Source organism: Phalacrocorax aristotelis, chromosome 2 (assembly GCF_949628215.1).
Source record: "Phalacrocorax aristotelis chromosome 2, bGulAri2.1, whole genome shotgun sequence".
NCBI lineage: Eukaryota > Metazoa > Chordata > Aves > Suliformes > Phalacrocoracidae > Phalacrocorax > Phalacrocorax aristotelis.
The window spans coordinates 61,053,388-61,077,549 of record NC_134277.1 but is presented as its reverse complement, the minus strand read 5'-3'; the positions used below and the strand labels follow the sequence as shown (position 1 = coordinate 61,077,549).

Sequence of the window (24,162 nt, the reverse complement as noted above, 5' to 3'; positions counted from 1 at the left end):
CTGCACCCTGTCCAGAACCATGCAGTATCCTGCCCTCATTTTTATTTCCTGATACACTTGCCCAAGTGGTGGCAATAGGGTGATGATCTTTAGTGGCATCTGCTGCCCACTGCCCCAGACACACAATGTGCATCTTCTGCCTAAAACAGGATCCTTCTGGCAGCCAAGGAAATTAAGCATCAACTCTTAACATTTCAATCAAAGAAAGCAGATGGCCTATGATGAAATATCTATTGCACGGTCAACTGCACTCTTCCAGTAGTAACCCCTTGATTATTTCTCTGTAGTCTTACAGCCTAAGAATTTTTATTGCCGAAAAAACTTAAAACAAGCCCCAATCAATGATAAAGAGATCCACACGCTTTTAAACAGCGATGTTGCTTGTTGTTATGTCAACAAAAACAGTACTGAATGCCAGAGAGCAATGCTGTTATCCCTACCACTACCACTGAAAATACTTTATTTCTAGAAATAATTATACAATAAAATCAGGAAAGCTGACTGGATTGTGCTACAGTATAGTTAAATTTGGACAGTTTTTTTTTAACTGCTGTCTTTGAATGGAGTTACTGGATGCCCTCATGAAAACAGTAGTATAACTCTTTGTAAGGAATGCAACACAGGATTAACCAACAGCAAAGATTAAAGTTAATCTAACATGACTTGGTATCATATACTAGGTAAAAGTTTCTAATTAATCAAAACTCTTTATATATGTCTCTTTTTTGGTACACATTGGTTGTAAAGTTTTTTTGCATTGACTTACCATATAGATCTATTTTTCTTACCTCTATAGTGTTTGCTCTCACAGCAGCCACTCAAGCAGAAATGCATACATGGAGTCCAAAACATTTTCTTATGGGTTTTTCAAATTAATCTTTTGGGACTTTTGCGTGAGCACATACCACATGCTTCCTTAAAATCAATGTATTTCATTCATTCATGTTTAAAGACTTTATCAAACTTTGTTTAAAACATTCTGATGAAAAAAAGCCATGGAAAATCATGGTAGCCCTTGAATTAATAACAAATGCGACTGGAAAACTAATGATAAACAAGCAATTGCTATTCATGGAGAGCAACTGCAAAAGTTTTGGCCCAGTATCTTTGAAGTGAAGTAAACAAATAATTTTTGCTTAAGTATGCAAACATCATAGTAAATAGTGAAGAAGGAGTAGAAGATGTTGGTGTAGTTACACAGACTGATTTGGATCACTTACAAATTTGGACTACCTAACGTACATCACACAAGTAGCTCTGAAAGGGGCTTAAAATCATATACAGCTTTTGGAGTGTGTCCTCCTGGAATTACTATGTAGCTAGAAGTGTTAATACAATGCACAAATATTTTGGCAGAAGAGAAATGCTGAATACCCTGTAGGATTACAGGAAAAAATAGGGAGTCTGTATGTAACACTATGCAAAATACTACTGGGTGAAATGTTCAATTCTAGACTGGAATCCACTCTCCAAAATGCTGCCAAAACTTGCAAAGAGTTGAAGTCTGAGATACATGCATTATCATGACAGGCTTTAAAAGTTTGATCTTAATTCACCCCCCCAAAAAAAAAGTGATGGAGAGGTGACTTAAATGTGACTTGCTTGTATTTAATTGAGAAAAAAGGATTTCTGTCAACAGAATAAATTTTATTATCGGGAAAATACATAAGAAGGTATAATCGCTGGGCACTGGAGTTCAGCAAACTGATGAGAAATAAGACACATTTTCCTCTGACTGTGAACAGCAAACCCTTTGGAACAATTTGTCTACAGATGTAATGGATTAATACTCATTTGATATCTTTTAAATGAAGAGACAATGCCTTCCCGTAAGATACTCACTCACTCTTACTGGGTTTCAAATAGTGACTACTGGGCAGATTGTCTGTCCTGTGTTATTCAACAGTGCAGACCAGATGGCCATAGCCATCTCTCTGGCCTCAGAATCACTGAAATGCTTATAAGTACACTCAGAAACGTTTGGAAAATGGGGATGCAGAAGACAGAGGAGATACCAGTGTTTGGGAGCAGGCCAAAAGCTTAACGAGCCACTGAGAACCAGCACAAGCATATTTCGGTCCCATATTTCCATAGCAGTTAGGGCTGGGAGACACATGGAGATTTGTTTAGAGACTGTTCTAGCTAAATTTTTTCCAGGATCTAGTTAGAAGTATTTAGAAAACCCTTTCATTAGCTAAGAATAGAAGGTAATCTAGGCAACTACATTAAGCAACATCTTTTCAGGTTCATGTTAGACAGCTCTGGGTACTCCCACCTTCATATGGCCTCCTGCTTAAGGAATTAGTCATACCTGGCATCTCAACTATAGTCCCATTGTAACCAGATGAGGATTTATTGCATAGAGCACGCTGAAAAAAATCTGACCATTAGTAAGGAGCTTAGGTTTGTGGACAGTAGTAGATTTTATGTATTTAGCTGTTGTTGCTAAATATTAGGAATGTAATACAGAAATATAATATATATGGTATTTTTTATATGTGTTATAGATTATATATATAAAATAGAGAAATATATTATATATATGTTAGTGTGTGTGTATATACATATAACTATTTTTTAAAAACTAAAATACTACACATTAAGAATAAAAAGCTTTCTGCAATTTCCAGGTTTCTGGTGAATGAGAATTCTATTTGCTTTTGTTAACTCCCCACATAGCTTTCATCTACACTTCAGTCTCTGCTTGTTCACTTGCCATGTACCATGTTTTCCTGCCATTTAAACCACTCGGTCACATTTTCTTCCTCATGGCTCCCTCTGAATAGCCTAAAAGCATCAGCAAAACTGTGACCAGCTGATCCCCTCCTCTTATGTCAATGAATGTCTCCAGCTGTTTTTTGAAGGTTTTACCTTTCTTGTAAGTTATTTTTGGTTGTCCTTCGTATTCCAGTGTCCTAGCATGAACCACTGAAACCCACGGTGTGTAAATGACTTAAAATATTTTAAAATACCACTTGGATCCCTCATCATATTTAAGCTTTCAAATACCTCTGGACAATCTCACCCAGAGTATTTGTATCCTAATTTCTGTATGAATCCTCACAGAAAAATGTGGAAGCTAATAGGGAAAATTTCTCCTGATAGTGCTTCTGTAAAACTTAACCTGAAATTTTATGGCTTATATATGATCATTATACATTTCCAGCAGATCAAGATTGGCTGTGGCGGCTAAAACTCATACTGGTTTCCAGAATCAGCTGCCACACATGGCAGCCTCATCTGTTTAAAGTCAGTCAAAAGGCTGCTTTTGAAAGAACATGAGTTTGTTAAGAACAAAGTTAACGAGTAGCAGAGATGTCAGAAAATATTACAGTATAATTAAGTTACAGCAAATTGAAGTAATTGAAATCTCTCTCATGACTGTTTGGCCAAACAGTGAAGCACATAATTGCTATTTACAATCCTGTAACCAAGGGCAGCCATTTACCATGAAGAGCTAAAACTCCTCCATAAAACAGTTTAGAAAAGAAGCAGATTTCCATAATAATTACATTTTGATATAAGATACAAAGCCAAATTTTTCAAGATGTGAAAAGTGCTGTGCAGAAATTACTTTATGAAGAAACAGTTTCCTTCATACAAAACTCACCGTTTTAACCCACTATCTGATCCAGGTTGTCTAATTTTTACTGCTGGAGGCTAGATGTAAAACTAATACTACCAGGTTTAAATATCTGAATTTTAAGTGACTATGGCTAGAAATACCTTTTTTTTCATTAAGTTGTCAGAATACTCCAAATAAAGAGGTGTTTCAGTCCCATCCGTTAGGGTTCCTCCAATGAGCTGGAAGAAATCAGCCTATATGCTTCTTATATAAAGCATGACATCAAATCACAATGTTCTCCAAAGAGTAAAATTCTTAATGGCAGATGTAAATATGCTGTTTCTTCAGTGTAATGAACCCTTAAGATAACTTTGTAATTAGATGGATAATGTTTGATTAATATTTGATTCAGGAAATAAATTCCAAAACAAATTCCTCTACTCTCTTCTAAGCTAGAACTTGAAATGTAAGTGATAGAAGTTTTATAAAACAATATGTTCCGTAAAAATGTAAAAGGTTTTTATTTGGAATAGGCTGGAATTCTTCTTCTGGTACTGCATATGGGAAAAAATGAGCAAAGCCTCAGACTGACTGATTTCTTCAGACAAAGCAATCTCCATAGATAGGCAGAAATTTCCTTGTACAGGAAATGAAATTGACACCAAAGGAGAAGTGCAATTGCAAAGGATAAAAGCAAGGTGGATTCTTAACTCTAATTGAAAGTCAGGAGAACTCAGAGATTTCAGTCACCTCCAAACCTTGGAAAAGCCTTGCACCAAAATATTTAAACTCTTGAAGAAATTTTAGGGCAAGACTTGTGAAAAGCAGCCTGCTTCTTCACCTGCATTAACAAAGGCAGAGCCTAATATTTTGACTCCTGTAGGTACCTTTCTCTAACACAAGTAGTCCCACTAGTTGAGGACACTTATCAATATGAACAAGATATTAGCAAAGAACTCAGTTTTGTGATTATAATACAACTGTAACAAAGAACAAATGGAGCAAAATTACAGTGCTTCCTTCAAAATAAGTAAAACAACTTGTACCTAGATGACTTGCAAAACTAAAATTATTGCCCCAAAATGTACAGATATTTGTTAAATAAATTTAGTATTGCAAGGATTTGATTTTCCTTTGTATACGCACATTTCTTCATCAGATTTCAATACAATTTCTGCCAGCTGGATAAGAAGGGCTCACCTCCTCTTGCTCCTCCCATGGCTAGAGAGGGCTGCATGAATGCATCTTTCACTCCAGTGCCATGAGTTTTAAGAATCTACCTTTTAAAAGGTTGTAAGGTTATAAAGTCATCTAGGGCATGCAAATAAAAGTGCTAAGACAGCCAGATTCTAAGTTGTTAATATGCTGTCAGATCAACAGGTGGGACAACTCAACAAGGGCGTCAGCAGTAAGAGAAATACAGGGAACTGCTGCAACAGAGCACAGTAGTCCAACATTTTGTTATCTATAATGTCTATTGGTGATCAGCTACTTAAAATCTTGCATAAGGCAATTGCAAAATCTTGCACCCTATGAAGTGATAATAGACAGGAGACAAGACCAAAGATCACATGAGAGAAGAACGTATCTGGGGCTAAATGATGCTCTAACAGATGTGGCTAGCTTGTGGCTACCCTGCCAGCCCCTGAAAGAGCACCAGCGCAGTTTCAAATCCAGGAAGGTGCTCTGCTTCAGGCCGGCTCACACCACACCAGAGCTAATTCACTTGAGTCTTGTTTTCTGAAGTGCTGAACACCTGCAGTTTCCTATGATTTCAGTTGGTGTAGAGGGTACTCAGTGCTTCCGAAAACCAAGCATTATGCATTAGACATGCTCTGAAGAAGCAGATGCTCCACAAAGCCAAAAATGCAACCAATTACACAAGCCCTGTGAGTTTCCTTCAGAGCAGAGTTTGAAGTGTGCAGCTTTGTAAAGAGATGTTTAAATACCTCCAGCAACTACAGAACAGGAATAGAGATAAGAAAATAAAAATGCCACCTTCACTACTGTCAGTCTTGCAGTATTTTAATCATCCAAACAAAATGAGTGGTGCTTACTCTCTCCATGCTATCTGGCAGGCAAAGAAACAAGCCATAGCAGTTTCAATAGGATAAATCATTTTACATTTGGACAAGACAATTTCACGTAAGAGGTGGGTTTCTGAAATTGTATTTGAGGAAATGTTCCTGTTGTCTTACTGAAAAAAAGAAATCAGAGCGAACTTCATTGCTACCAACAGAGAAAACAAAACAGCGTGATTCTAAAAGCACGTTGCTTTAGTGGTTTCACAGAAAAAAATTATTTAACTAACATTTGCACAGAAATGCACAGAAATACAGACTAAAATAAACACAACTGTCTGAGGTAAAAGCAACAGCAACTAGTATTGATTAGCCCACCGGTTACTTTTTACTGAAGTGCTCTATTTTGTGCACTCTTCGAGTTAAGAGCTGGGTCTCTGTGTGCACATGGCCTTATTTGCAGGTATTTAAGAGGTACAGTTTAGCCTTCTGCATCCAGCAACCAAATACAGGAGGATTTCAATTTATCTGGAACCAAACATTTTACATGCATTAGGGATATATTAGGGTTGTAGGCATTACAGTGTTCTTGGTATTTGAGGTGATCCTTTTTTTAAAGGACAAACAGGTAAGAACTATCACAATCAAAACTAACTCTTACATGATAAATTCTGTCAGGTTGCACCAGTTTTTAGAGTCCACTTTCTTCATCATCTCTTCAAAGGATTTTCCACAAGCAGGCAACTTTTCTAACATGAGAGATTCATTGCAGAGATTAGTCTCCTGATGTGCACCTACGTAAAATCAGAAAGCACCTTAAATCTCAAATATTGAAATAGAAGCACAAATAAATTACTCAAACTCCTTCACATAATCCTGCTTACCGCTTACATTGTTGTAAGCCTAACATTAAACTTGCTAAACAATTTTAGAAAATAGATAAAATACATTTATGTAAATTTATTAAAAACTTAACTTAGTAAACAATATTATAGGTTACTAGATATAATATCATCTTTTAGACCTAGCAGAGAGGAACCTACCTACTCACTTTTCTAATCATACTTAGCTTCTACTTATACTAACTTACTACTGCCCTTTTGTATTTTTAGTTAAAAGCTAACTGGAGTTACTGATCATACACTTCAATGTAGAAAGCACTACTCAGGCTTACACAGATGCATCCTGTTCAACTATGACTGTAAACATCAGAAATATTTGTACATCTTATCAGCTAAAGGGCTTGAATTCCCACAGTCACAATTAAGCTTTTTCTTTAGTATACCCCCTAAAGGACAATTAATCTGCAATTTTCAGATGTTGATGTTACAGAGTACAGCTACTTGCAAAGAAACCTAAGGCAAGATGATTGGTTTCAGAATTCACATCATGACCCAGCCATCAATCAAGCTTGATCATCTCCATTGAAATTGGGGTGTGTAATTGTAAAACAGGCTTGAGTGCACATTAGGTCTCACCCACAAAGCAGATGGCTCCTTTAGAGCCTGGGCAGGAGCGCCTAGCAATTTAACTGTAGCTATCGCAGCCAACTCCTTAGCTGGGGAACTCACTGACTCAGTGATGCCATGTGCCAAACACGAGACAGCCATCACATCTGATCAAAGAAATACTTTGCTTTCACATACTTTCCAAGAGCAGCAGACACATAATTGCACAGCCTATGCTGCACCTAAGACCCTAAGCCTACTATTTCATACAGACCACAACCCTCTCCACGTGTATGTCTGACTCACTGGGACCTGACCCTACCTCCTTCACCATGTCAGAGCTCTTAGAGCTGACACTAAGCCTTCACCCATGTCAGAAAAAATTCAGAACTACAATTAATCACCAGTGACAGAAATTGTAGAAGTTACAAAAAGGGTGGAACATAGTTTTGTCCTTGGGAAGTTAACATGATAGCGTAAACCCTGCCTATCTAAGTGTTCCTCCCAATTCATCTGGCAGCTGCAGCAGTTACACCTTACACAGCTAGGTCTGCAGATGAACACTAAAGCTGGGCAGAATTCAAAACCAGATACAAAAATTGCATAGCTGGCAACTTAAATCCTGCATTGATGCTTTGACAAAGGTTAAGCAAAGCTGCCTTCCCTGACAGGGTATTCTAAACAGCCAGATATCACTTGATTTATAACCCTGTAAATCCAACAGAATAGAAGTTGCTCCTCCATTACATCATGCGTGCTGACAATTTACTCTAGCCTCTTCCCAGCAGGGTGTTTAAATGGATTTTCCATAGCCTTGGTGGTTTTGGTTGGCTCTCTTTAGGACTTCCATATTTTGCAGGATTATAGAAAAAGCTCTGATAGAGTAATTTGACAGGAACAGTCTGACAACACAAGAGTTTCTGCCTAAATCCCTGGGCAAAGGGGATCAAAATTATGAATAATTCTACAATTTTACCGTCACTATTGAAACTGACCTTTACAAAACACAACGCCCTCTGTTCATACAGCCAATGGACAACACCAGTTGTAAAAAATGCATGACAGTTGACTAATTGAAATGAGATAGGATGGAAGCACTTCTCAAATGGCTTCCGTTAACAAAACAGAAGTTTGAATTTTAGAAGTAAAGCTCACCTGCAAATCCAAGCGTCATTAGACCATTAACTAGGGGGAGGGAAAAAAAAACAGAGATGAGTTAGATACCTCCATACTATTACACAAAGGAATAAGTGCAGATACAAGCAAACTTGAGCATAATTTAGGTTTCAAATGTTAGTTCGTCAAAATGTTAATTCGAACATTACTTTCAGTTTTATTAAAGAGTGTGTCTGAATGGAAAAATGAACATACAGAGAACGTTATGTTTTAAAATTCCTTTTTATCTATCCTTTAAATGGCTCAGTCATGCAGCCTTGCTATGGGTCTGTCCACACCACTCTCTCCTGTAGCTTCCAACATTAAGGATTAGGGACAGAGAAATTTTTACTTCAAACTTCTTGAGGTGAAGAAGTTGGAGATAATACATTCACTCAAATGGTAGGTGAACTGCCATTCTACAGTGTAGAGCAAAAAAAAAAATTTTGCTATTAAAATTAAGCAAGCACACAGTCATAAATGTGTACTCTATTCATTTAGAAATGTAATGCTATGTTTTATGGTCTCCGCCTTTTGCACCGTGAAGTCATAGATTTTGAAAAACATTATGTTCAAAACACATAAGCTTCTCACACAAACATTATGCTAACACAGGTATGTCAGAAGAGCATCCAAATAGAAACACAAACTATGCCAACAGGCGTCTTCTGGTCAGTGATCTGCAGTACATCCAGATGGATTAAATTATCAGAAGCCCACTGCATTCACACAGCTCCAGCCACACTTAGGATTTTACAAAAACATAGCTAAGAAGGATGTGGCTTCAGTTATTTTTGATGTCCCACTGAAAAAAAAATTGCTGACAAAATTTTATAGTCTTAACCTTGCATTAGAAATTAAATGAGTAATTTCACACAGACGAGTGCCTCAGGCTTCTTGCTTATACCCTACACATCATTCCACTAAAATGAATCAAGATATACATAGCAGAATATCAGTCCCAATCATTGATGCATTCACCGAGACATGCCAAGCCCTCAACTGAGTTAACTGCAAATTTTTGCATACATACATTTGAGGAGAATCTAGATCCTTCTAAGGAACATATTTTTCTTCCAGACAAGCATTAATCTCTTAGTTACTAATGAGCCAGAATGCACTGAAACTGTGAAGAGCAGGAATCCATGTGTCAGAAAATTCTGTTGCATCCAAATGCACAGAGCTGAAACTCTATTATACACTCTGATGGCTGTATCTCTTTCACAAATGGAGCACTTTTCTTTCCAGGCTATTATCTGTTATACTAGTAAAGATACTTGATTCCGTGGGTAGGGTTTTTTTTAATCCTCACTTGAAAATGTACCTTATCAATTGCAGAAGACTGAAGATCATATTAAAAGCACACACTTTATGAGGAAGGCAAACCCACCCATTCTTGAGGAAACAGTCTAGATGCACATAGGTGCCCTAGACGCTCCCCCTGAGGACCACAGACTGCACCTCCAATTCTCATTCTATCAATTCCTATCATTGATCTCTAGATTCTTCACAATTATTGGTGCAGTAATCCCCTTAAGACCACAGTGAGGCAAATAAAACAGGATTTACAATGAGAGAACTGGTAAGAGAAAACAACACATCCATGACTATTCCAGTGTCAGGCAGGGAAGCGGTGATAAATCAAGTACCACATAAAGGCTCACAGGTTTGTCCTCACAAATCCCCCTGCTTACAGGATAACATGTTTTTTGCATTTTCTGATCTGCTCATAAGTAACAGGATGTTTTGCACCTAGTCTCAACCAAGAGTCCAGATACCTTCAGAGAAGGATAAAACAACAATTCAGACCACCACATGCTATCATGCCCACCCCTCTTTGTCTTCTTTGCTCCAAGATATTCAACTCATAACAAAGATTTAATCAGGAGACTACAACTTGTTGGTCACGATAGTTTGCACAAAAAGTATGACCCTTCCAGCAGCTCTTTTAAGATGGGGCAAGTTCAGCTTATTTCTTGAAAGGCTGATGCCACCACATCTCATTAGAAGATACATAGAGGAAGCAAAGTGGGTCACAGTGTTGGAAGATGTTGCCATGATCCCAAAATACACAGTTGCCATACGCTCCTACCTGAACCAACATTTAAGGGAGGGAAGAGGAGGTTCAGTTCAACTGTACCAGTTGCCTGCAGGCTAAATCATGTAAACAATGGACCACAGCAATGGCCTTTAACTTTTATTTTCTCCATACGCTGCAGCAGCATCTATGATTGCCCCTAGCATTAGTGGATGTGCATCAGATGTGAAGGGACCAACCAGCTTGAAGCTGGAGGAAGAAGTGAAGGAAAGCACCATCAGATGAAAGATGGGGGAAAAACAGGTTTGAAGAGCCTTTGGAAAGAAAAATAAAAGATAAGCAAAACAGGATGGAGTAACAGAATGAGAGATGGAATGTATTGGGTTTGCGTGGCAAGGTTTTGGTAGCCGGGGGGCTACAGGAGTGGCTTCTGTGAGAAGCTGCAGCCTGTGGAGGTCCCCACACCAGAGCAGGCGGATGCCCAAAGGAGGCTGTGACCCCATGAGAAGCCTGTGCTGGAGCAGGCTCCTGGCAGCAGCTGTGGACCCGTGGAGAGAGAGGAGCCCACACTGGAGCAGGTTTGCTGGCAGGACTTGTGACCCTGCAGGGAACCCACGCTGGAGCAGTCTGTTCCTGAAGGACTGCACCCTGTGGAAGGGACCCACACTGGAGCAGTTCGTGAAGAACTGCAGCCCAGGGGAAGAACCCACATTGGAGAAGTTCATGGAGGACTGTCTCCCATGGGAAGGACCCCACACTGGAACACTGGAAGAGTGTGAGAAGTCCTCCCCATGAGGATGAAGGAATGGCAGAAACGTGTGATGAACCGAATGCAACCCCCATTCCCTGTCCTGCTGTGCTGCTGGGGGCAGAAGGTAGAGAACTCAGGAGTAAAGTTAAACCTGGGCAGGAGGGAGGGGTGGGGGAAGCTGATTTTTAAGATTTGGTTTTATTTCTCATTATCCTACTCTGATGTGGTTGGTAATAAATTAAACTAATTTCACCAAGTTGAGTCTGTTTTTCCTGTGACAGTAACTGGTGAGTGATGTCTCCTTGCCCTTATCTCGACTCACGACCCTTGTGTTATATTTTCCCTCCCCTGTCCAGCTGAGGAGAGGAGTGGCAGAGAGGCATCTGGCGTCTAGTGAAGGTCAACCTGCCACACAGAAAACCAAGAAAAACCCACATTTTTATTAATAACCTACTTCAAAATCTTGTATATGAAATAAAAAAATCTGATCCTAGACCTTCACTGCAGCCTCTTATTATCTACTCTCTACTCCTTTTGTAAACATTCTTCTGACATTAAAAAGGGAAGTCAGAATGGGATTCACATCAATATGTAAAATCACTATTGGGGTATATAAGAGGGTAACTGTCCTGTAATTTTTCAAGTATATAAACTTCTGGTTTTCTGTGAAATGGACAAATATTTCTCAATGTTTATTTTTCTACTATATTGTTATTATTCATTGGTATTTTTTCCCAGAGGCTTAAAAGTAGCACTGAAAGTCTTTGTATTGCAACTACTTCATAAATCTGAAGCAGCATATGAATGGCTGTGTGTTCTTCCTACTGCATGTTCCTCCAAACACTTTGTAAGAATAATTTTGAAAACCTTGCATAAGTATGTAAGAAGGAAACATTAGAGTATTATTTTCCCTTGCCTGAACACTTCAGGATTCTGCAATGACTGACAGGATAGTGAGATTGTTGAGCAGCTCCAATATTTCTCAGAATACAGATATCAGATAATTCTTGTTTTACCTGACTGCCATATGCAGCTTTTCACCAGCAATTATGGCAGTGTATTCTGATGTATATCCTTTGAAATTTGTGATGTCTGATTCAAAACCATATTCATATCAATCATAATTTTCATAAGAAAGCAATAACGTAGTTAAACCTCAAGTTAAACTTCATGTCAAGACCTTACTCCTATACCTCTTTTTAAAGACAATCCTGCCTACTGCCATCATCTAATCTTTAACTATATGTGAGGACATCAGATCTATATTGGAAGTTATGCTGTAAAAAAACCCTGCCTCTATAGAATTTGAAGTTTTACTGATAGCAGCACATAACTGTGCAAGAATCGCTCTGGAATACAGTTCATGAAAGCAATTAAAACTGCAGCTTGAAATGGCAACTGCTGCTCTGTAGTCATGCACCTATAATTTGTTGGAAACATGGGAGAGAAATCAACACTCAATATCATTTTGTCATATTGATCAAATCTCATTACCCACATTTCTTTTATAAATCTGATTTTAAATACTGAACAAATTGATCTTACAAAAGTGTACCAATGTTTTTCCAGGTATTTAAATGTTTCAGAAAGTCACCTATTGCATAGGTGGTGTTAAAGATCATGTTAAATTCACCAATCTTTTATGTAAAACCCAAGTTATACCATTACAGGTTTTCTGGCAGAAATGCACAGGCACTTCAGGGTATCTAATGCACATGAAACACCCATGGAAATAACCTCACCTATGCTCTGACACAATGTCAAGAGGCATCCTACTGCATCAGAAAAACACTGGTTACAGCTGGGGTAGGATTTCTTTACTATCTGTCTTCCTGGGCATTTACAAGCTCAAGAGCTCACAGACATATGTTGACTTACCAGACACGAAAACCAAGTTATTGAAACAGATTTGGCTTAATACCCACAGTGTCAGCGCCTACAACTTGGAGGGAAGAGTCTTAACACGGATAGCTTCCTACAAGTCTGTAGAAGCTTGAAGCAATGCATTTCTCAACAGCCACACAAGACACCTTGCTCAAGTGCCATAGCAAGCTGGCTGGTCCTCCCCCTGCTGCAGCCTGTGCTTAAGGATCTAAGCCTTTATCCCTACTGCCTTTACAGGCCTACTTCATACCCCCACAAACTGTGGCTTCAGGTTATTTTTTAAACAATAAATTGCTTCTCTACGCCCAATTCTTATTCCAGGTAATCACACCAGGATATTAAACCCTCAACAGATATAACAAAGTGATAATTTAGCATGAAGCTGCTATATAGATGGGCAAAGAATAAACTTCTGCTATGAAAAAGTCTGAAACACACTCAGGGAAAAAAAAAATTTGTCATGACTGGTGATGAGCTGGGGTGGCCCCAGCACTGTTGCCCAAGGCAGGCAGAGCCATGGGTGGGAAACAGGCTCCATCAACAGCTCCAACATGGTGGGGATGAACCAGGGAGTGCAGACAGCAGCAGCAGAAGACAACGCCAGAGACGGGATAGGAGACAAGGCAATCCAGTACGAAGGTCCAGAGCACATACAGGAAGACAGACAGTAAGCCAGGACCACTCATGGTGTAGCTTAGGGCATTATGGGGGGCCCAGCCCCATACATGGGGGTGAGGGGGGACCCAGTGCGCTCTTCAGGGCACTGTTAATGCATTGAGAGTCCTGACAGCACATGAGCAAGCAGCCAGCAAAGTGTAGCCTTCCACCTGGGCTTAATGAACATGATTCAAAAACTGGTCCAGCTGGATACCTCTAACTACTACACAGTGAAACGCGTGCATATATTTATTGGGAAAATGAAACATTTCTTCTCAGGTGGCCCACCCTCAGAGAACAAGCTAACATGAATGACTGTATTGTTTCAAGTCTAGAGGCTGTTGCAAAAGTACAGAAAGCAAAAATAACACTATTGGTACCAAAACTAAAGCCCCACCTGCCCATCTTTAAATAAACCTCTCTACAATATACATGGCTCAGAAGGTCATCTTTTGTTCTCAGCTACTAACTGTCCCTTTGACGCTTTTCTTTATAAGAGAGGCAGGATGGGGGGAGGGGGGGCAAGAACAGGACGCAAGAACGTCATCACATGGTATGAAAGCAGCTGAGGAAATGAGGCAACTGAAGTTCATGGAGCTGGGCTATGACAGGAACCCAACACAAAGGAAGGATGCCAGGAATAAACAGAAGCTTTCCATAAATACAGTACTTGAAAGAACTGTTACACTTGCATTCAAAATTGGCCCAGAAAAAACATGCCTCAGCACATGGAGAGGCAGGAGCCAGGTAAACCTGTTGGCAGGGTAGATTGATCTGTCCCTATATCCAAGAAGATAGTTAGACACCCACCATAACTCGGAAGTGAGTTTTGCATTGTCCCCTGCTTTAATGCTGAATCCTTTTTCATACTTTTTTTCTTGTGTCAACTATATGGAAGATGTATATTAGCCATGGAAATGTAATATTCAAAGCTAAAACAGCAGTTCAGTGCTGTACGTTATCACAGTTTGAGGCATTACGTTACTGCTTTTGAACTGGTAAGGTAATATCAGAGAGTTAACTTGGGACATTAGAGCCTTCTTCCTGCAGAGCAAGAAAAGCATGAAAGGAAGCAATTTAAGCTTTTTCCATTTCATCAGTGCAAATCAACAGGCAGCATTACAGAGGGCACCAGCTGTTCAGTCTCATGCTGGTTCAGAGCTCCCCAGCTTTCTAATGACTGCAAAGAAATGTGACAATTATTCTGAACTCATATTTCATTTGGGAATTTTTCAGAGCAGGAATACAAATTGTCCTTTACATTCCATTGTGAACTTCTTAAATCACTGCTGGCAGCATATAAATAATACTTCGGTTTCTAAACAGCCTATGTCTACTTCCAGAGAAGTCAGATGGGTTTTCTGCTACTTTGTTTGAAACCAGTATGTTTTATTTAAATAAATATAACCAGTATGTTGTATTTAAATAATTATTTATTAGATGTTAATTATTAAATAAAAATTTTAATTAACCATACCAGTTCAACAACATACTTAGGGAGGGGATTACTTAGCAATTGACCAAATGCTAAGATCTGTATCGGAATAGAAGCTGCATGACTCAACCTAAAATGTCACACAATGTTTTCTTCACCTCTTTTCTGTCCCATTATGTTTTTGATGAATCACTATGTAACTGAAATATAAAATGGTATTTTTTAAAGCCACTAATTTTCAGACAGTGGATGAACTAAATACTCCAACAGCAGGATCAATTGCTTTAAGTAAGCTCTCTTCACACTCTCTTAGAAGAATGGTATAGACAAATGTGCTCCTTGAAGGAAATCCCAACTTGAGACCCTTCCAGAGTAAAACTGAAGAATAAGAGGAGTACCTTTGTTTCTAGAGTAGAAAGAAATTTGTGGCATTCGGAACTGTCTAATGATGACACTCAATAACAATGCAGGGACCACAATTTGATTTAAGGTTACTGGAAGATCGTTCCAGAGGACTGTGCTCCTCAGGAGGTGCTACAGCCACCAGAGACGAGCAGAACAGCTTTCCTAACAAACCCAAACCATCTCTGGCTGAATTCACTTCTCTGTGTGTTCCCCAGCGTGTTAGGAAAAGACTGTTATTCAGGATGTATCTACAGGCCTTCCAAAGGCTTCAGGCTCCTCATTTTCATCTAACTTCTGCCTATGAGACCTGGTCTTCAGGGTCTTGGGATACAGTGGTCGTCACACAGATGTAGAACCTCTGAACCAAACGGACCATAGCTCTTAGTAATTTATGATTACAGATAAATACACTTCTAGCAAGAGCAGGTGAACATTTTTTCACCCCCTAAAGATCTGCACTCCTTCAGGTTCATTATAGCCCAGTACTGCAGTCTCTATTTTATATCAACTAGTAAGAAATTTGTCTAAGGTCACAAGCAGGGACAAGCATCACGCTGAGTACAGTGTGACCCCAGTAGTGGTCCTGTGCCAGGACCTCTGTCTCACCACCACCTCCTTCTCTCAGAAAACGTCACCAAAGCAACTAAAGAACATGATGATCTCTCTCTGCCTAGAGATAATTGTGAAGTGTGTCTGCTGTGTAAATCATGGGAAAGGCACATCAATGACGAGGCAGCATAGTTCAGATTTATTTCCCCCAAAAGGCCAGACAGCTTGCAATTACTATGGACAGACACACACAGAGTCCACATGTGAACTGTGATAGCCACTGAGATTGGTCATCCGCATCCAGGACCTCAGTTTGACACTGTACCACCTGGTCACCTGGAAGCACATACTTGATCTAATGGGTGCTCATTGTTGTAACCCAGCTGCCTGTCACTAGTCAAAAAGGCAGAAAAACACAAGAAAATGTGATGTGACATAAGGTTTCCCTGTAATAAGGAAATATAAGGTCAGCACAATACTTTATACCTTTCCACCTGTGAATGAGGGTAAAAAAATCAGGCCCTCAGGGCAGATAAGGACTCTAATCTGCTCCTATGGAGTAGCCTGAAAGAGAAGCCAAGGTACTTTTTTTATTTTTTTAAATAACCTTAGCAAGGGGAAATGACCCATGAAGGTTTCACAGACAAGGGTCATAGCACACTCCCTCCTGAGGAAGTGTTTAAAACCATGGGATACTTGAAGACATTAAAAGTTTCTTCTTCCCTTGACAGGCAGAACATTTATATCAAGATACTGCCACCACAGAAGGCCTGGGAAAATGCTTTTTCCTTTTCTGACCAGACAACAAAATTCCCCACCCTGCACATTCATGTTCTCTCGATGCTAAATTGACTCCTCTAAATTAGGCTCCTAATGCTGTTACATACTGTGTCAAGTCATTACATCAACATAATTTCAGTGGTGTCATGCTTTCAGTGAACTCTATGTCTACCATGAAATAATAAGTTGGCCTGACTGTTCAAATGTGGGTTGTTTTTCTTCAGTAGTGCAGCTTGGACCAGTGCTCCAGAGCTCTGGATACTCAACTACATGATCACGGAATCACAGAATATTTTAAATGACATATTGCCATGAAGAACTCACAAGAGCAATCAAACACTAACAAAATCTCAGACCTTCACATCTGTATATGCACCTGCTCATAGTAGGTGTGTGTGGCTCTTCACAATAGCATCCTTGCTCCAAGGAACAAACACTGAAAACAGATCCCTGCAAGCCCAGCAGCGCAGCATGATCCCTGCACACCTGAATTTTCCCTGGATGGATATCCATGTAGGAAACTTTGCACAGCAGCAGTTTGGCATAGGAAATTACTTAGGCCAATCCTGGAGTAAATCATTACTGTCTGTGGATCTGACGAGCAGAACTGAACCCCAGAGGAACAAAAAATTCCCAGGTATCCCCTCTGAAGGCACACTGCCTAGCTGGCAAGGCAGGGCATGTCTGGCTGCTCATGTAGAACCTAGTGCTTCTTGGTTTGCACTTTCTGTATATTCTTTCATTTCACATTTCCTAATGCGGTTCTTTTACTTTGTTTTTCGTATAGGATGTGCCACTAAAGGAGTAAGAGGATATGACAGTGAAAGGTTTAAACTCCTCTTTCTTTTTTCCACCATTGACAATCTTCATACATTAACACTGTACTGAAAGTTGATTACAATTACTCCTGAGTAACAGAAACTAAGCACTTACTAGAAGTGTTCCATTAAAAAAATACTTACAGTAACAAAGGTATACATAGAGTAACAAGGGAGTAAAACCTTAAATTTAAAAGTTTTCTTATCATCTCAGTCCTGTTTTCTTTCATGTTGGTATTTTATTAAGAAAATTTAAATAGAGGATAGTATGTCTGACCTTGTTTCCTCAACCAGCCCAAGACCAAAAGACATTTCAACAACAGCAGATCAGCAGTGCTTACATTTACATGGGGAAACAAAGACTGTGCTAGGAATAAGCCAGTTAACAAGTATGGAAAGCCAAAAAAAGTAAACACTGTACAGAAAAATGTTAAACTATTTCTTCTTGAGCTAAGTGAATTGCTAGGGAGTGTAGAAGAAATCATTCGTCACTATTTGTGAAGCCAGGTTGAAACACTGAGCATGACCAGCCCTGAGGAGCGGGCTCCTAAGATCTTCAGGTCTGCACCTTTTTGAGCTCAGGGATGGTGGATACATAGCCCCGAGTCCCCTGCTGTATAGTCACCCTGTTGTGGTCACTATCCAAACCTTCTTTGTGGTGGCTTTTTTTCAAGCTTTCACCCTATAAATTATAAAAATGCCTTCAATAACTTAGCAATAAAGCAAAAGCTCCTTTTGAGGGTTACATAAACAAACATCTGCATAAAGCCAGCTGCAAAATATTTGTGTCCCACGATTCAAAAAAAGCATCAGAGCTAACTGTATTATTGTGTGACTGTCTCCTCAGCTAACACTTCTTTTTTGTAACCGGGACTTTAATCAGCAGCATTAGAGCTGGCTGCTTAGTTTTGCATAAAACCAACCTCTCTCCATTGCTATGGGAGCCTTTTGACAAGTCATTACTGATGCCCTGAGGAGTAACTGATGTGCTGTAACTCACCCTGTCTTAAAGAATATGGCAGAGTTCCCCCACTATTTGCAAAAAGATACTTTCCTTTATTTTTCAAACAGCACTACCTTTAGTGACATATGTAATAGTGAGACTTAGCAGTTTGGTGTATGAAAATAGGTCTTTTTTTGGTCTAAAATTTAAGAATATGTTATAAGCATTAACAGGAACCACCTGCCGTATGATTGCATTCCATTTGGCTTAATTAAATGCAAGAAAAGAGTATTAACATTTCTTTCCAAAAATCTTAAAATGCAGAAAGACATGAAAACACTAATATTTTGAGAACCTTACTTTTTCTTTGACCTTTCCTTCACATTGCTCTGACCTTCTTACTGTTTCTGGTTTACATTAGAGCTAGTTAAAGAGAAACTGGACCAATGGTTATTCCAGCAATGCTACCTCTACTTCATTGTGCATCACTAAGTATTTTACGGCAGAACACTTCCCACCCCAAACGTACCGCTGAAAATATGTTCAGCAGCAATATTAACTAGCCACAAAGGCTGGCTTGCCTGAATGCAAATCCAGCCTAGGTCCACTGGCCAAAAATAAGGAAGTAGATTTCCATGATTTTTTAATATGATGCAGTAAGTTCTAACTTTGAGTTACTTTAAAGTATGTATTTAGCTTACAACAAAACTATACATTGATGTGCTTTTCTAAAAATAAAATTGGAATAGAGGCGATTTTAAACATACTGTATGACCATCAATGGTTCTATGGCAGTTTTAGCTTTGAGCATTTCCAAATTGAAAGCCAAAACAGATTTACTTTTCTTATTTCACTTGAACACGTAAGCTTAATGCTGTATCATAGTAAGTGTACATCACACAGGTAAATGCATTTAAAGAAATATCTTCCAATATTAAATTGGACAAGTTATGTTTTTGATACATGTAGATCATTGGGGAGTAAAGCTGGAACAGCTCAAGAACTCAAGGGGTGTGGAAAGACAGCATAACACTTGCAGTGACTTGACAAAAACAAATGTGAAAAGAAAATCTGTTCCACAGCCCTTTGTGGCTACCAGACAGCAAAGCTCTGATGCCAAGGCTGAGATACCCTTCAAGTAAAGGGTGCCCTCCACTCCAAAGCTGCAGAACATGTCCAGGTACCCAAGAGACAACCAAGATTCTTCAGGCAATGAGACTGACTGCTAGAAGTCATGTGGCCTTTGCACAAACCACATCACAAGGACATCTTCCTCACAGCATTGAAGATAATTCTTCTGTGCGCAGAGGGTGAGCAAGAGAGAGAACTACAGACCAAAGTTAAAGTTCATGAGCTTAAGTCTTTGAAGAAACCTGGACTTTGTGTCCTACTGATGAGCACTTGAATGACTTCTACAAGATGCTATTTCTTTTCTAGTATCTTCACAATGACCTATGGCTGTGAACTCTCTTTCTTTCTACTGAAGGCAGGAAAGCCACGCAGACTGAGAGCAGCATACCCAGTCAAATTCTGAACTATGTATTTTGAGACAACAGAAATGCAAGAATACTTTCTAAAGATGAGAGTCTTTAGCATCAATCTCTCTGCACCCAGTGGGATGCAAAAGAAATCTGTTGCTTTCAACATTTGGAAATAAAACTCTGAATTCCCATAAGAAGTGACCGTCATTTCTGGCCAACGTGAATTACAGTATTTCATCTCACACCGCTTGCAAAATTTTTCCCCAGATTATACTCTCCAAAATAAGGGCAAATTAGTCACATTTATTATGGTGTGAAAGTAGTAAGACAGATGCTTTATTGTAGGGTGCGGTGCTTCTGCATAGTCTTTTGCTTACTCAGCTTAATCTGGTTAGATGCAAACAAGATGTGCTTCCGTCAGCCTGGTGCTGTGCTAGGGCCCCAGCAGTGCCTATCACATTGTCCTCTTCAGATCACACAGCATGACAGAAAGGTAGGGGCTGGAAGGGACATCCAGACATCATCTTGTCCAACCCTCCTGCTTGAGCAGGCACACCTAGAGCAGGAGCCACAGTAATGCGTCCAGGCAGGTTTTGAATATATCCAGAAGGAGATTCCACAACCTCTCTGGGCAGCCTGTGCCACTGCTCTGTCACCCTCACAGAAAAGAAGTTTTCCCTCATATTCAGGTGGAACTTCCTGTGTTCCAATTTGTACCTATTGCCTCCTGTCCTGTCATTGGGCACTATTAAAAAGTCTAGTCCCATAACCCTGACACCCTCCCTTTAGCTATTTATAGGTGTTGATGAAATCCCCCCTCAGTCTTCTCCAGGCTGAACAAACCCAAGTCCTTCAGCCTTTCCTCATAAGGGAGATGCTCCAGCCCCCTCATCATTTTCGTAGCTCTCTGCTGGAATTGCTCGAGCATTTCCCTGTCCTTCTTAAACTGGGGGACCCAAAACTGGACGCCATACTCCAGATGTGGTCTCACTAGGGCAGAGTAGAGGGGAGGATGACCTCCCTGGCTTGGAGCATAGGTGGAGCAAGTAACATTCCATCTGCAGAAGGCCGCAAATCTGGCTTCACACAGACAAAATTCTGTATCCCAGGTGATAAACTGAAGCCACCAACTATTATGCAGACATGCCCCATGTTCAAGTTAATATGGTAGGTCCCATCAAGCTGCTCTCAAGACAAAGGCTGGGGCCTTCTCTAGCCTTCAGACCATTTCTAACAGCACCAACACACTTTCTTTTAAAGCCTTTAGAGAGAAACAAAGCTGCCTCCTCTTCTCAGGCTCGTTTCAGGGAAGCCAGCATATAAACTGAGATCAAGCCTAAAAACTTGGGAGAAAAAAAAGTCTTTCTCCCATTCCGCTTTCCTACTCCCTTCTTTTTTCATACCCACACATCTTCCCCACAAATAACCCAAAAGTTCTTCAGGCAGCTTTTTAGGATGTTCTACATATACAGTCAAATTAAAATAATGTAAATGTTTTCATTTATATTTTCCAGTTTACCTCAATGCAAGCCTGGCTATGAAGAGACTTATTTTAGAAAAAAGCATACGCTGTTTTCATAAAACACAAAATAATATAACTTTACACTCCCATTCTGAAATAAGATGGTTCACGCAACAGCTTTCACTAAAACAAAAATGTGTGAATTAAAACAAGCTTCATTATGTTTGTGAAAATTAATCTCTTTACAAGCCCTTAATGAGGACACAGTTCACTTTCTTCATACCTCTCTCTCAAGCACTAATTTCAATAGCAAAGACACAGATGGTAGCAAATGTTGTTTTGTAAAGGACCCCCGCACTGTATTTCTTTCCTTGGTAGGAGAAACTGGAATTTCATTTGTCTGCCTCCAGTTCAAGCCATGAGTCATCTGTTATCAGTAGAGAGGTGAAACTGAAACAACAAACCGTACAAAAAACCATGGGTGCTGCAACATTTAAATTCAACTTAATGGGCAAAACCTCCCAGAGTTCTCCTTGAGCCTACCCAGTCATGCTGAAGACCCTTTCCTTAAAATCTTATGGTTTGCATGTATCTGTACCTAGACAGGTACTGCTATATCTCCATATATATTTCTGGCTTCAATTCACAGCCTCTGACATTTTGCCTCACAGGTTTGGCTAAAACAAACCTAAAAACCAGGGCCTCAGACCTCAAAGGTATTTAAAAACCTAACTACTATGAAAAAGCTTACTAATTTAAGAGCAAGAACTCTAGCTAAATGGTTTCCAGGATTGGATCTCATTGGTGTAAATCAGGTTCAGAAAGCCCATTTTCTTCCTTCCCACCTTCAGTCCGGAGCTACCTTCAAACACGGAGTGCCACTCCTCCTGGCTGCTGGGACCAAGCCGGTTGGTGATGGCATCTGATGCTCTGTGCTGCCACCTGCAGCCTACTTGCAGTCACTACAGACAACAAAACTCGGACAGAAAATACTGCCATTCGCTCTGTCAAGCGCACGTAGTATGAACCTGTCTCCTGTAGTCAGTGCAGACCTCAGGAAAAGGGCAACACCTTCCAGAAGAAAGAATCAGGAGACACAAAAAGGATGAAGGATGGTGGGGAGGATGTCTGGATCCAACAGCAATTTGGAACAGAGGTTGCATTTGCACTCAACACTGCTTTCAGCATGGATGTTGATGCGGTCTGCTGACTGTCTTCCTGTTTCCCTGGTGTTGAAAATCATGTCTTTAGAAAACAAAGCATCATTTTGGTAGAGAAATGTTTTTGTTAAACCTCTGGACTGTCTCAAAATCAGATGTTCTGCTTTGCACAGGTTTATTTGTTTTACACACACGCACGCCTGGGTCTATTAAATTCAGGACTTCCGCAATGGTCTTCCCTTTCTTCATTCCACGCTTTCCAGTTGCAGAACAGCACGATATACTTGTAAGAAAATAATGGAAAAAAACTTTGGTTTTCAACCTTTAACCCAATAAAATTGTTCCTTGTTTAGTTCTTTTCCTCATTAGAGTCCAAACTTCCCAGGAGTTACGGACACCGTATTCCACACAAGGGGAGCTCAGGACCTCACAGAATTCAGACTTTAATACACAGCTTTTTCATTATTGTTTGCAGAATGAGGTATTGTCTTTAAAACAGAAAGTAAGAACAGGAGCCTGGAGCTGGGCTCTGTTCCCAGCTTTCCAACTGTCCAGTTGTTCACCTCTGACCAAAATGCTAACTTTCAGTAATCGCTGTGAAACAGGACTATGAAATGCGAACAACTATAGACAATCTCTGAAATCTGCATAGGGAAACTGCTCCAGAAAAGAATCATACCATCTCTCTCTGTATGGGTATACATGCATATACTGAGAAAGATTCCTCTAGAATTTAAAAAAAATATCCAGCTTTACTCTGGTAGCATCTTTCAACTCATATACAAATAGATCCACTGAAATGCAGGCGTTACGTAAAGGAAGAGGGAGCAAATGCTTGAACAGGAATGCAAAACAACAACTTGTGTAAAAAAAAAAGTGCTTAGTCTGTGAAAAGTCTTGGTCAAACCCTTAAGTTTCTCCTTGCCTCACCTTCTGTACGTAGGAGTGGAATAAAAGAATCTGGTGTTACAGTAAATACATAATTATTTCTGAGGTGCTTAGACCCTGCAGTAGATATCTTCTAATCACCTACAGCTCTGCTAAGCAAAGCACAGAAGATTTCACCTGACAGCTGGCATCTCCACCTCTGCCTCTCACCCCATTCTGGAAATTATCAGCACTTCATAAGGGAAACAGAACCAAAGGCGTTCCTGTGTACCAGGTATCTTGGTTGTCACATTCCTTCCTCCCCAGTAAACACACACCCCACACACAGAGCAAATCCAACTTCTCCTATAATAACTGGAAGCGAATACACTGCCTTTTTTGCCATCCTCGCTGAGGAGACACAACACAGCAGATGGTTCTACACAGTGATGTTTCAAGAGCCCTAGGCAGAAAGATATGCAGAAAGCAGTGGTCTGAGGTTACAGAAGTACGATCCCGGTCCTCACCCAGACAGGCTTCACACTGAACTCAGTGAGAGCTAAAACGGAGGAATCCTGGCAAGAGTTTTACCTTAATGAGAGAGGTTATGAGTCTCTGGTTAATCAGAGGGAGGAAAACATGTTCAATTCAAGTAAAAATCCTTCTAAAATAACTGATATTAAAAATGTGTTTCTATTACTCGAAGAAAAATTTTCATTTTCTACCACTTAAGGTTTTCCTTA

General features: G+C 39.8%; 1 protein-coding gene across 6 annotated transcripts in view; it reads right to left on the bottom strand.

The window, feature by feature from the left end:
- RAMP3 (receptor activity modifying protein 3) overlaps nt 1–24,162 on the bottom strand; it is a 96,612-nt gene that overhangs the window by 22,279 nt on the left and 50,171 nt on the right. For 5 of the 6 annotated variants that reach the window (XM_075083789.1, XM_075083790.1, XM_075083787.1 and 2 more), the window contains 2 exons: nt 8,190–8,219; nt 6,248–6,380 (listed from right to left, as the gene is read on the bottom strand). In XM_075083789.1, the coding sequence (XP_074939890.1) occupies nt 6,248–6,380; nt 8,190–8,208 (152 nt within the window). In that variant the 5' untranslated portion in view covers nt 8,209–8,219. Of the gene's footprint in view, nt 1–5,572; nt 6,115–6,247; nt 6,381–8,189; nt 8,220–24,162 lie in introns of those variants that run through there. The other variant, XR_012659033.1, reaches the window with a different exon arrangement.